The sequence below is a fragment of the Eucyclogobius newberryi genome, unplaced genomic scaffold (genome assembly GCF_026437365.1).
Source record: "Eucyclogobius newberryi isolate DKJ021-1_F unplaced genomic scaffold, fEucNew1.0.hap1 SCAF_19, whole genome shotgun sequence".
NCBI classification, from domain to species: domain Eukaryota; kingdom Metazoa; phylum Chordata; class Actinopteri; order Gobiiformes; family Gobiidae; genus Eucyclogobius; species Eucyclogobius newberryi.
In genome coordinates, this window is record NW_027315823.1 from 32551003 (window position 1) to 32565975 (window position 14973).

The 14973-nt window shown below is 40.4% G+C and overlaps 1 protein-coding gene across 1 annotated transcript in view; it reads right to left on the reverse strand.

The window, feature by feature from the left end:
• grm2a (glutamate receptor, metabotropic 2a) overlaps window positions 1–14738 on the reverse strand; it is a 39448-nt gene extending 24710 nt beyond the window's left edge. Inside the window, exon 1 of the mRNA XM_072452685.1 lies at window positions 14006–14738. Within this exon, the coding sequence (XP_072308786.1) occupies window positions 14006–14533 (528 nt within the window). The 5' untranslated portion in view covers window positions 14534–14738. The remainder of the gene's footprint in view (window positions 1–14005) is intronic.
• Window positions 14739–14973: the final 235 nt, after the last annotated feature.

Below are 14973 nucleotides of genomic sequence, written 5' to 3' on the forward strand. Positions count from 1 at the left end.
CATTTAGGATGTAAAAAGTGCTTAAATGTGCTAACCAGGCTGAGGTGAGGGGTAATAAATAACAATAGAACCTGAATTAGTGATTCAAGGCCCAAAGGGACAAGTCAAAGAACAAACAGCAGTGGTGACGTGGCTGTGGCTGTTCATATTATTATGTTTACATGGATTAAAAGACGCTTCTTCACCACTTTGGAACGTTAATCATACAAACAAATGTGCTAAAGTCATGCAAAACATGTCATACATGGACTGAATGAACAGCACTTGCATAACATAAAGACACAGCAGAATACAAATGTGCACAATTACTTTTTAATGTTTACATCTTTACAGATTTGCATTTTTAACGTTGCACCATATAGGATTAAACAGTGGGAGTAGTCCGTAGGAATAAACTAAATTTGTCTATATATAAATACATGAATATAATAATAGTAATAATAATAGGAAATATACAATCTGAGAACAGTGATCTAAGACTACGCGCTGGAGTCTTGTGCTCTTCCTCTTTTATGTCTCCTTTGCCTTCTCTCTACACTCACAGCAGCAGGGTTCTTGTCTCTAATTGGCCAGGAAGCCTTATCTTATTCGGGAACTTAACCAGGTCTAGAGCAGGTTATGAGTTCAAGGCATGTTAGATATCTGCCCCCGACAGGAAGTGACCCCCCTTCAAAGAAGAGCTAAACCAGGGTTAACCCTAAAAGCTGAGGTGGGGTCCCATCCACAAGAATATTAACTTTAACATTAAATTGCATTAACAAAAACTTGAATTTTCTGCTAAATAAAAATAAGTTAATATGTTTCTTCAATCATTTTTATTTTAAAATAGTGAATTATGTGTTTGGTTTATCTGTAGTTACCAATAACACAACTGCTTTACAATGATTTATGACACAGTATTTCAGCCTAAGTCCCACACAGTAAGTTGAAATATGACCCTCATTATAAAGTTAACCACAACACAATGTCATCACTACATAAAAAAGCATTCTGCCCTTTCAAAGCACTGGATCTTTGACCAAAAACGTTAGATTTGGGTTGGGCAGCTGTATAGGCAAACACCATTTGTACTAAGTAGTGCCCACGGTGATGCATGGTGCATTAAAGGGCATCAGTGAAGTGCGGAGATCGGCCCGAAGAGCTGCGCGCCGTCATAATGTGTTGAATGTGTGTTTTTGTGTTCAGCCGAGCGAGCCCTGAGTTCACTGTTGTCTCTGGTCGTTCCCGTCAAAAGGATGAGGGTCTGGTTGTGTGCACATTAACCAGAGGAAGTGATAGCCCCGAACGCCTTCAAAGCACGAGCCAATGGAGTCTGCTGTATTTAAAGGTTCACCGTGTAACTTTCAGAGCGGAGGGTCGACAGTTTGTCCACGGAGACACAAGTGCAGGACAAATTACAGGTCTGATCTGAGGCCACACAGATCACAACAAGATATATCAGTTTAAGAGAGACGTTTTGAAAATCTTTACAAAATTGACTTGTTTTGACAGATTTTGGACCAAACTGGACTTGTGTGCTGGACCAAATGTGCCGTGTACTTATGTCACTTATTTATTTATTTCAGTTTGTTAAGAGGTTTTACTGGCTGTGTTTGGGCCTAGAATGTCATCATCATCTTGGACATTTTATTCATACCGTGTTATTCCATATACTTAATAATATAGAGGTCATGTTAAATGGGATAAACATTTAACTAAAAGAAAGAATATTTAAAAATGAATTAAACGATTGAATACATTTATTTGCAAATGCTTTAAACAAACATATTTTTAAAGATGATTTGATAAACAAATAAACAAAACACTTTTATTAAAACTGTGGCACTCAGGGTCCTCCATGAGCTAAAGGAGAACATGCAAATCCACTTTTAAGAGCTTTTAGCTTGTTTCATCTGTCATTTACCACCTCGATGTTGTATTTAGAGTGATTCGTGCATGTTTGAGTCATGTTTATCTCCTGCAATCAGTTTGAAAAATGTGTAATAAATAATAGTAAATAAATAGTAACACATGAAGGATTCAGCAGCGTCGCCATTTTGACACAAAATGTTTAAACCAGAAGTGAGCAGACGATTGTATTAACGATGCAATTTCTTATAAACTAATGTCATATATTATTATAAACAGTCATGTTTTAGTAATGGCAGTCTCTGTACTGGATAATATTTAAAGCCAAAGTATTCAAATTGGTATTGAATCAGACCAGAAAAAGTCAAATCTGTAAATGTCTTTCAATATGTATCTTGCAGGTAAAACTTTTCACTTCCATGCAAACAGTGCATTAACTAATTAAGTTTATTGTTGAATGTGTTTTGTTTGCACTGTAACATTTATTCCTGTCATTCAGGGACTGCAGATGGAAATAAGCCACAATCTGGTGCCGAACAATCTGGCACAATCTGGTCTTTTACAAACTTAATGTCTCTGTGCATTGTCCCTTCAAATCAAGCTTAAACTAAACTAAACGACAGCAGCATTTGGATGTAAATTTGATCAACTTTAAATAAGTTTTACCATTTCGAAAATAAAAAGACAATTGTGATGAGATGAACATTATCATTAAATTATTATTATAAAATGTTTTTACTGTAAAATGAGTCCAAAAATGGTGTGAGAAATGAGTTAAGTCAAAAAGCACAGAAGGAATGACAGAAAACTCCATCATGAGCAGCTGAGATAGTCCTGGTTTGAATGTGGCCTCTTCTCTTTGCACTTTCACTCGTTTTTTTCGACATGAAAAGCCCATCTGCTCCTCCCAGAAGACTGTCTCTGTTCGCTCTTACGCCGATAACACAGAAGTCCCCGAGCAGCCGTCCTCAACAATCTACCACTCATACATAACCACACACTCTGCATGGGCCTGAATGTGACCAAACAGAGACGCAAAAGCATTATTTGATCCAAATGATGTCACATTTTAGGCCTGGCAGGTCAATACAAAACATTAACGCGCCTGTTCCTGATTTTAATTGTATTCTAGCTCGGATAAATGCTCTTTACGTCATGCATCATAGAATAAAAGCAAATAAATAAGAAGAAAACAGTTATATTCAATCAAGGCATTTTGGAAAGCTTTTTGTTGGATTTAAAAACAAACAGAAAAGTAACTGAAAGATCTTAAATATCACTGTTCATGTTTCCTCTTTTTCCCCTCGTATTTATCAAGGGCATTTTTTCTTAATATTAAACAATTCTAATTTCTTTCTTTCTGTTGAATTCTGCTCCAAACCACTGCTTTGAATGACAGAAGATTGGCAGTAGAACTCTCCATAAAAAAGCCTCAAGCTGATCATTATTGGATCTGGATTGATTGCACAGTCCAACCTGAAAAATGACTTATGAACATGACTGTGCTAATGTTTTTTAGAACAAAAAAATAACAGTTTTGAGCCTAGATGTGAACACTGTCAGAATAAAGGCCTGACATAACCAACCAGATTAGTTTGCATTTTCCGCAGCACATAACACGACTTGAAATTACTTATTTTTGCTTGTAATATTCTCACAATTACCATTATTTTAGTTCTCGCCACTCACAGTGTGACTTGAATTGATCATGATCATCCAATTATCCAAATAATCTTCCCCACGTCGCTCTCCCTGTTCTGAAACAGGACACGCTTATAATCAGTGCTGCTTTAAATGTTTAAAAAGTCATATTTTTACAGCAAAGTTTGAACTCTGCTCCAAAACCCAGACACCAGAAAGGATTGGATGATTACATAATTTGTTCGATTGCACAGCACAACCTGAAACATTACTTTTGAATATCAACACTAATCACGATAAAGTAATCAATCTAATATAACCTGCCAGAAAAAAGCCTTTTACTTGTAACTTGGCTTTTCTGGAGCATAACGTGAATTGAAATCACTCTAAAATTGCTTTTTTTTTACATTTCGACCTGCATCATCACGATTGTCAATCCATCGTTTTCTCTTGCGTGTGCGCCTTGAGCTGCTTGGCAACAGAGAGGAATGTTGGACTCACCTCGAGCGCGATATTCCAGATCTGCCCCCTCATCTCTGGATAATGTGCCTTTCCTTTCTGCTGCAATAGACATTCAAAGCCCCAGAGTCCTTAACCATCCAGTCCGCGCCATGTTCAGCCACACCACGCTTCAACTCCTCCACAGCGCACGGGGAAAAAAATACTTATCTTATTCATTTATTCCAATGTGACAACCCACAATGGAGCAATTTGTATACACCCCATTTTACATTTACTTATAACTCAAGTTACCAATAAGCAATGATTCAATTTAAATATTAGGGATTTGCGACAGTGCAGCTCTTCCTAAGCCACTGAATAATCCAACCAAGTGAATTATTTATCCATTCTGAAGCACGTTCTTTAGTTTGAACCATAAATAATGCATCTTAACTGCATATACATAGCTTTCCAGATATGTTTCATCATTATTGTCCTTCCCCGTCATGTAGAAAAACAAAACCGACTTCTTACGTGCTTTGGTGTTGTCTATAACCTGTTCGGAGAGCTCATTTTACTCGTTGCCACGCTTCAAAATGAGATTCCCGTTGGCGTCGTAATGTCGTTTTTAGTATGCTCCTCACGCGCTTTCGTCTGCAAATGTCAAAGCTCACACACGGGCGATCTACGGCTTTTGCAGCTACAGAATCATCCTCGAGTGTCTTCGGCCTCATCGCCGGGCTAATTATTCAATCAAAAGTACCACGTTGTCTCCCCGAGTGCTGAAATATTCATAAAGTTATCCAGCTATTGCACAAGACGAGACGCTTGTTTGAAATGCCTGGGATGGATTCGGAGTCGACCGCAACACGGTGTAATTTTGAATCCGATGAGGTTAAGTTTTTTGTGTTGAAAATGTCAGTCTATTGACCAAAACCTTGACCTAAAAAAGACGATTCTTAATTATCATTGTCGTATTGAAATTGATATTAGGAATCAAGTATATTCCTTTTGTATGTATGTCAGGTGGCACTGGGTATAACAATATTGTACGCGAGTGATCAGGACTAAACCAGAACTAACCCACTCTCTCGGAGTGAGCACATTCTGGACTGGAAACAGCACAAACCGCTGACCCGTGATGTCCAGGCAGAGATCAAGACTTTCATAAAATACCTCACTCCAGCTGCAAAACAAATCTGTTCAAGGAAAAGCCAAATGAAGCCTTAACAAAGCACGAGCAAATACTTCACTCATGATGAACAAATACTTTATTAAGCTTGATTCAGGCGTTGTGACTTCTTAATTAAGGTTAAGATTAGGTGTTAGGGTTAGGAATTTGTGTTAGAGTAAGTTAAGTATTACTAAGCCTGAATCTTTGTTCTCTTTGTTCATGTTTAACTAAGACAGGAATAAGTGTAGTTATTATAAACTATAGTACAATGTAACGTAAACGTTTCAAACTGCAATTTTTACTATCATGCAGGGAATTGCCTCGTTTTGAAATGTTCCAAAGTACGGCATTAAACGTATCTACTGTGTCTCCATGGAGGCCTAGTCACAGGTCAGATCTGTGGAGAAGGCATGTTTTTCACGCAATAAAAACACTTGTACTGGAATAAATGTTTGACATCGACGTTACTCAGTGCTCCATACTCATGCTTGGTTTTGAATGCTTTATGTAAAAATAGGTCTATCTATTTATTTTTCATTTAGATTTGAATTCTATCTTACAAAATAAAATCATAGTTGTCATTGCTCAGACCGGTCCATTTCCCGCGGCGCGTGAAGTGCTTGATATTCCATAGATGTAGCCGCTCTTCTATCGGAGACTATTTGCCGTCTGGGATCGTCTTCATATTTAGAGCCCAGACTCCTGACAGAGACGCAGCACAGTCCTGTTCATGTGTTCATTAAAACACGGGCCTCGGGAGACGTGTTCTCACCCACGTGAGAGGAGAAGGTTTTACTTTAAAACACTGTCGCTGTCCACGTTTCAACCACTGGCTTTAGGTTTCGGACGTGGTTAGCAGTAGATTTTATAAGGATGAAATGTAACTAAAATAATATATGCATCAAAAGCAGAAGTGAGATAAAAGAGAACAGTTTGAAAAGCCAGAATAATGTCAACTATAGGTTGTTTAATTAACAGTTTAGTTTGAAAGCCCAAGTGCCAGAATTACCTCAAAATGTCAACTCAAAAACAGCAAGGAAAAAATAAAAAGCAGTGTCCAGTCTAATGTTTGAAATATCTAAATAGATATCTAAACCCGATAATACATGTTTTATACAACGTTGTAAGGCAATGTATTCATGGACAAATAAACATTTGCCTTCGAGGCATGTTTATATGTAGTCCTCTTGCTACGTTTGCTGTTATGTTGATAAGATCTTTTTAAAGCTGCATAGCTGCTTGTAATCCTTTTTAAAATCAACATCAGTGAGAGAGAGATCCACAAACAGACAGTATTTCCCCTTGAAGAGGAGACATTCACAAAACAACATTACAATCTTTGAGCTTGTTTGTATTTCACAGCGACATTGTAATTAAAACCACATGGTATATGGTATATTAAATCAGTATAAAAAGCAGTAGAAGCTTACAGTATGTATGAGAGAGTAAATCACAGTGAAAATCTTTATGTTGTGTCCTTGGGTAAGACATTTTCTTCATCTTGTGACTGACTGGTAAAAAGGTAATATGTTTTAGGAGGTGCAACAAGGGAATAAGCAGCCACATTTACATTTGCTGTGAATTTCAACTATATTTTTAATAAATTCAATTAAACTACATTGTTGAGATGATTCCATTGCACTTTTTAAAATGTCCCACCCAACATAAGATAATATGTGTCTTTCTTGTGCCACTGATCAAAAAACGTGTGGGCTAAACCTCATCTAAAATAGAACTACAACAATGTTCCAGTAGTTCTAACCAAGAACTAACCCAACGGAAGAAAACTACTTTAAATTACTGGTAAGCAAAGTCTCCAACTGCATTTCTAGCCTACATTGAACTTGAACTTTTTGTCTGTTGAAAATACTTGTTTTCCGCGCTCCTCGCACTCACTCATGACGGAGAAGAGCACTACTACTGCGCATGCTCGCTGGACTGTGAACTACAAGATGTTAAAGGCCAAACTGGCGACACGCACCAATGAGGGCCCCCAAACGGCGGCCATGTTTGATGGCAGCAGTTGGATAGCCAACTGCTGCCAAAACTTTTTTTTAACTATTAGCATAGGCTAATAGTTAAAAAAAAGTTTTATGCTTCAACAGTAGAGTTAGCATTAACATTGACACACAAACACACAAGTGTCCTTTGGTGAAGTATTAACCTGTTGTTGTCCACCCACAACTCACTGTTCACTGCTGATCTTACAGTATTTATTCATTTCAGACAAACAGCAAAAACCCAGATAGAATTAGACAAGAAGTACTGATGCTAACACTGAGCCCTTTCAAACACGTATTCACTTATTATGTGATTTAAGAGCAGATGATCTTAATGAGCAGATTATTTAGTGACCGACTGCAGATGTGATGGAACAAGTCTAAAATCCAAACACGAGTTGTGTTTTTCTTCCGAGCCTATTTTTCAGCAAATTGCAGGTGACACAGAGAATTAAGATTGTCCTTGTTGTTTGGATGATCTGACAGGTGGCATGCAGAAGGGTCCCCCCCCCCCCCTCTCTCTGTGTCTGGGGTGTGAAAGCGCAGGTCTGTGGGTGGGCCTGGACCCGCGCCCCGGCCGCTCTGGCTCTTGACGCGGACACAGATTGAGTGGAGTGCGGAGGCGGTCACTCGGGCCCATCTGTGCTGTCTGCTGTGGCCCCGAAGAGGAGGAGGATGTAGAGATTGCACAGAAGAAAGACTGGGATTGGCAGAAAGACGCAAAGCACTCTGGGTATCGCCGGGTGAGTCAGGGAGCGTCGCGTGGCACTGCACTGTTGGGCCGAGATGTTAAACAGTCATTAGTGCCATCTGGACATTTCGAACGGAGGCGGAGGAAAATATTTACACTGGTCATTAGCCTTCAACACTTGAGGAAGACTTTTGTCACGTAGTGAGTTCCACTGACTATATTTGACTTTTGTGTGGCGTTTCTGTGGCAACGTGTTTGTTTTTCCACCTCACATTCCAGTATTGTATTAATTGCCGTTGTTCAGTGGTTTGGAGCGTTGGCCGACGTGACATTGTATCACACTTTGTTTTCCTCATATTGATCGATCACAACTTTTGATTATGTTTGAGTCCTTTGAAAAACAAATAGAAATGGTTTTCAATATTATTTTGTTAACATGAACAGGGCAGACTTTTTACACAAAAATAGTCACGTTCTTGCTCCAAAGTCTAAACTGTTCCAAACCATGTATTTTTACAGACAAACGATGTAGAGCTTTTGATTAAAATGATGATTGATGACTAGAGATGACTCTTAACTCACTACGGTAATTAAATGATTGTCCAGCCTCAGCGTTTATACACAAACCCAAAGGTTAGCATTATTATGACCACCTTCCAGGCACTTTACAAGGCAATGTGGGTGAAGGAAGATATTTGCTCTAGCGCCCCCCTGTGGCACCTGGTGTTCCTGCGGTCTCCCGCAATCCCAGCCCTGACTACTGCATTCTGTTGTAATTCTTTTGTAAGCCATAAAATGGCAGCCATACTTCTATCAGACAACCCCAGGGCAACTGTGGTGCTTGAAGATAATAATAATGGGTTTGGGGAGTGAATACTACATAATATTGCATAAATGCGTCTAACAAAGTCAGCGGAATAAGTTTTTTTTTCCACTTCTTAAATGTACTTATTTTTTGCTCTTATGATCCACTAAACTTGAAACTCCAGAGCCCAAAATCTTGATCTACAAACTCATGTTTTTGTTGCAATGTTATAATAGTCCAAACTAAAACAAAGCTAATATTTAAAGTTGTATTCTATCACTTTTCTGGTGAAGGGTTTACCACTGCTTGTTGCTAGTGAAATGTTATTGCTCTGCTTAGAAGGTTCCACAGTGGCATTCAACTGTCCTATCTCCATTGGGACAAGCACGTGATGCCACCAGGCCAAGAGTCTGATCAGATCTACGGAGAGGTGAGCTTTTCTAGGTGTTTTTTTAATAAATAAAAATGAATGTGTGGAAAGTACCACATTATAGCATTAAACATATCTATCATACCTCAATTGTATGATAGATACGTTTAATGCCATAATGTGGTACTTTCCAAGTAAAGCATCTCCTTAACATCTCTTGACAAACAGAAAAGTATGTACAATACTTTTGAATGCAAGCATTTAATGTCATTATGAAAAAATACAACAAAATAGCAGCTACTAAAATTAATACATATGAAATACCCATTCTTGCATTCATATAAATAAAAACACAATAAATTATTACTGTTATATTTTCTGATGTCCAAAGCACCTTACCATCTTACTTATGTGAAGTAATTTAAAGTACATTGTATATTCAAATGCTATTTAAAACCCTAGTACATGATCACGGACCCCAAGGGAGCGTCCCCACACCCCTGGTTGGGAAACACTGCTTTGAAGTACATGGTTTTTAGCCAATAACTGTCTTGGTCTCAGTAAATGCACATTTCCCCGTACACCGCTATCACCTTTAATGATTACACTGCAGCTACATCAACAAGTCACAGCCCTGGAGAATCCCTGCTCTTATTAACGATGGGAACAGAGTCCTCAGTTTGGCTGAAATATGGGGTCCTGTGGTGTCCGGGGGCCGCCCTCAGACCTCAGCCCTGAAACCCCACATCCATAAATTTAACAGGAGACAGGGCTGCTCTCAGAGGAGAACCAGGATTCCTCCAAAATTACAGCTCGTTCATCACAGCCTTTATTTTCTCTGCTCGCTGTCCTCTTCACCGCGGCCGTGAATTGTGTGTGGAACATCTAAATCTACACAGAAGGTCCCAGGAGGTCCGCTGCTGTGAGGCAAAATGGGGGGCTGAGTTTGATCTGTGTAACTGGACACTGTAAGTCTGCATTTTGGCTTAATAACCTGTTGGTGTGGGTCTTTAATCTGTTTTATCTGACAAGCCTTACTGTGATAATGTGTTTTTTCTTTTAATAATGCATTCCTTTATCTTTCTCTCTCCATCCAGTTACTTTGATCATGTTTCATTTTGAGAGTGGTCACCAACATCTTTAAAGGCATCGAAAAACACTGTCTTTAAACGGGTAACTGCTTTTTAAATTTTGTAACAGAATTAAATACCAACAATAAAAAGTTTCAGATTATCTCTGCAATATGTAGCTTGTCTCATTTTGCCAGGAAGCTTCCAGACTGTATCGCCACCATTTCTCCCTCCTCTGGCTGTCACAACCTGGTTTGACTCTCAACAGCCCTTTTATTAATTATTACAGTATTTGGGCTGATGGAGAAAACTTGAAACTTTGTGGATATGCCCAGTGTTTGCACAAATATGAATCATAAATGCAAGCAAAAACAATGGTTATATGGCAAATTCGACTCCAGAAAGTAGAGTTTAAAATATTAAGTGAACGCGACCAACTGTAATGGTGGATAAACATAAAGATATTTCAATATTCTATGCTCTCTTTCTCCTGCTCTCTCCGCCTCTCACTGTCTCTTCCACCTCTCCTTCTCTCTCATTTCCTCTCTCCTCTTCTTTTCTCTCCCACCCGCTCTCTTTCTCTTCTTCAGTACAATGTTTCCTGTGAGGTGAACTGTGAGATCCAGTCGTCCGCTTGACACTTGTCCCCGCCAAGCTGCACAAGAAAGACCAATTCTCACTGCCTGCAATAGACATTTGTGCAGGATTTCAAACTCTTCTCCTGTTTTTTTCTCCTCTGCATCGTTTGAGAAAGCCCCGATGTGCATGGCGGCCATATTGGCGTGGGCAGATTCGAAGAGCCAATTAGCGTTCAAGGCCAGTAAGGATTCTGTCACTTTTCCTCTTGTCAGTGAAAACATCACGAGTTTGTCTCTACGGCCGATCTATCGAGTGACTGGAGCGGTGAGAGTGATAAATTAGATCAGTGAAGCAAATGGACGTGAAGGTAAACTTGTTTTATTTTTGATGTAAGGTAAATAAAGAGGTTGGGTAGTCCCAGAATCAGAATCAGAAAAGGTTTATTGCCATTGCCATTGAACACAGTTCAATGCATAGAAAACATAGGAACTTGTCTTGGGGTTAGGTGCAACATAAAACAATGAATAATAAAATAGTAATAATAGCAAAGTCTATAGAGTCAAATATGTCACGCATAAATTAAGAATTTTCTAATAAAATAAGGTAAAAAATTAAAAATGCTGCTTCTTGATGAGGGAGCTGATGGTGGTGCTGAGGAAGCTGAGGGAGTCTACGGTGGTGATGGGGGAGTCTGTGATGGTGAGGGGGGGCTGGGGGGGCTGGGGGGGCTGTGACTTTCCTGAAGTCCACGATCATCTCCACTGTCTTCTGGGTGTTGAGCTTCAGGTTGTTCCCGCTGCACCAGGACACCAGCCGGTCCACCTCACTCCTGTAGACAGACTCATCCCCGTCCGAGATGAGCTCGATGAGGGTGGTGTTGTCCGCAAACTTGATCAGTTTTACAGAGTCGTGGCTGGAGGTGCAGAAGTTTGTGTACAGGGAGTAGAGCAGAGGAGAAAGTACACAGCCCTGTGGAGCTCCTGTGCTGATAGGCCGAGTGTCTGAGACATTCTTCCCCAGCTGCATGCATTGCCTCCGATCCGTCAAGAAGTCAGTGCTCCACCTGCAGGTGGAGTCAGGCATGTTGAGCTGGGAGAGCTTGTCCTGGAGCAGAGCAGGAGGATGGTGTTGAATGCAGAGCTGAAGTCCACAAACAGGATCCTGGCATAGGTTCCCAGGGAGTCCAGATGCTGCAAGATAAAGTGGAGTGCCAGGTTGATGGCGTTGTTCACAGAGCTGTTGGCTCTCGAGGCTGCAGGGGGAACTGCAGGGGGGAGGTCGGAGTCAGGGGGTCACATCAAACCTACAGTAGAAGGAGTTAAGTTGCTCAGCCAGTTTCCGATCATCTGCAGCATGGGGGGCGTGTAGTTGGTGAGAAGTTGAAGCCCACTCCACACAAAGGCGGGGTTTATGTCAGAGAACTGCTGATTGTCCTGAGACCTAGCTCTCGACATCTCCCTGCTAAATCCATACTCTTTGTAGCGCTCTCTATCACCGGCCCTGTGCGCTGCCTCCTTCTGCTGCCTTAACTGCCTCAGGTTTTGGAGTGAACCAGGGTTTGTCGTAATTGAAAGTGACTTTGGTGGGTGTTGGTATAATTCTGTCCTCACAGAATCGAATGTCTGACGTCACAGTGTCCGTGGACTCATCTGTGGCAGCTCTGAAAACCTCCCGGTCTGTAATGTCCAAACACTGCCTCATTGGTCCACTTCTTAGAGGTTCTCACCACACCATTATCGACCACCCCTCACATTTAATACATCTTTACACACGTCTTACTCTATCTCATGTCCACAGCATGTTATTGATTGTTACATGTATTTCTGCTCACATCAGCATGTAGGACAACATAAGTCTCCATCGTCCATTGCACTTTGTCCTTGAAGAAAAGGATGGACTCGTGAAGATATCACCACAGCCACAAGGGGTCAGTGTGCTTGTGGTGTCAGTCCCAAGTGTAAAAAGAAATAAGAAAATAATAGCAGCTGACTGTTCAATCCAATTTACTTTCCTGGGTTTTCCTGAGAAATATGCCAATAAAAAATATAGGTTTGAGCTGTGGATAAACGTAGGAAAACAGAGCCGAGCTGAGTAAAGTCTGATTTAAGATGTAAAAGGGCTAAGTTTGATGATAATGAGCTAAAACGATCACTTGAGTTTCTCTCTATGATCTAAATCTGTTAAACTGCATTTAAACTTCTTTTTACTGCTCGAGGCCACAAGCACAAATGGAACATGTTTTAAAGAGTTCAAGTAGTTTAATTAAAGATATGCCAAATGAGATTGGTGTGCCAGATTGGGTAAAGACAACCTCAATCATCAGTATTTCGTAGCTGATTTTATTTATCATTTACTCTGAAAATGTATTTTAAACTAAGGTATATTTGATCATAGTTGTTATACAGGCCTGTGTGTTATTTGACACATTCGTTGTCAGGAGCAGTGGGCGACTTCCGGGGACACATTATATACATGATATATCATTTTTCCTACCGCACAGTGTGTGTTAGATTTACATATATTTAATAATATTTTTCATAGTAATTTTTCTCCATCTTGATTGCATGTTTCCTTCCTCCTGCTGTTCCTGAACTGTCTGGTGCAACAGTGTAATTTCCCCATTGTAGGATATTCTCAGCAAAGTGTCGTTTAGCATGCAAATGTTTTTTAGCTTTATTTTGATGGCAAAACTCGCTTTGGGCTCAAAGGTTTGTTATAAACTCATTGTGGTGAATATTTCCGATGCTTGGAAAATATTAGGTAAGTGAGCGATACCTGTGGATCGCTGTAAACTGTTTCAAATGAACGGGTTCTGTTTTTTACATTTTGAAGACAGTAAAAATCTGTGAACTATGTAACATTTTTACCTTATTAAACTGGTCCTTTTTTATTTATTTATTTATTTATTAACCTTTATTTAACCAGATCAGAACCTACAGAGATCAAAACCTATTTTACAAAGGTGATGGTTGAATATCTATTTTTGGGCTCTTTAAAAAAAAAATATATATATATATATATATATATATATATATATATATATATAATATATAAATATATATATATATATTATATATATGTCCTGGGCCTATTTCAATAAAAAAGTAAAGAAAACGAGGAAAATGTGTTACTTTTCTATCCGTTCTCTGACAATGTATTTTCAAAAGAAAGCTGCAGGAGGCGCTCTTTTGTCCAAGTTACTGCTCAAAACTTGTATCAAACACAAATCTAGACTTAAGTTTTTATTTATGGGGTTTTATAAAGTTCCTGATGCAACTAAACCCTCTCCACACACAAAACTCCCATCCACAATGTTCAAAAAATGAAACTATTTTAGCCATCACCATGATACAACCATTTTTTTCCCATGAGCACTCTGTTCCTACCTGTATGGACACGTCGCTGTAGGACCCCCCGATGACCCCCGAGATGGCGAGCGGGACGTCGTCGTGGATGGCGTACGATCCGTCGGGGCAGGTGTACTCGCTGTCGTCCACTTTGGTCAGAGACGCCCGCACGAACTCCAGGCTCTGCTCCAGCGCGTACGTGTCTTTGGAGCACGTGTCCAGGATGTGCGCGCCCAGCCTCATCCGCGGCAAGATCCTGTCGTCTCTGTTGATCTCGTCCAACGCCAACAGCATCGCTTCAAGTCTCTGTATGCCTCGTTGGGCGTTAATTTTGCCACAATCCTCCGCCGCCTCTCCTTTCTGATGCACCGGGAACAAACCGCCGATCATCAAATCCCCGTCTAGAGTTATCTCCTTCTTTGTGTCTAAGTTGTAGCCCACTGCTGGTAAAGCGCTGGACGTGTAGGCAAACAAAGAGAAACTTAAACATAACAGACTAATGCGGGACATCCAGGAGGACAGGGGGGCAAAGTGCACCCCCGGCACAGGGCGTCTCGGCAAAGGCATGTCGCCAGAGCTCTGTGTGGCCTTTTTTGGTGGGGCGGCTGGTCAGTCTGTGCTTTGATGGTGCAGGTAATGAAAGGAGGTGGTTGAAAGAGTCCCGGGCTTAAATCAGGAGTTGTTTGATGGGGATAGAAGCCATTATTGCAGTGGTAGCAGCACTCGCATGGTCCCGGGCACGTCTTCTTCTTGTTGTTGTGGAGATGAGAGCCTGCAGATCAAACACAAACAGTCAGTCATAGCCTCTGAGCCGCTGCACAATCAGGACATTGTTTCACTCACAAAGTGTTTGGATCAGAGGCGCTCGACTGCAGAGAAACAGCACTGCACTGCACACGTGTGGAACACTCTATTCAGGCCTTTTAAAGGTGCACTATGTCACTTTTCCACTGGTCTGCTCTTCACATGTTTTTGCTTCGACTGGAATATTCTTCAGTGGAATTGAA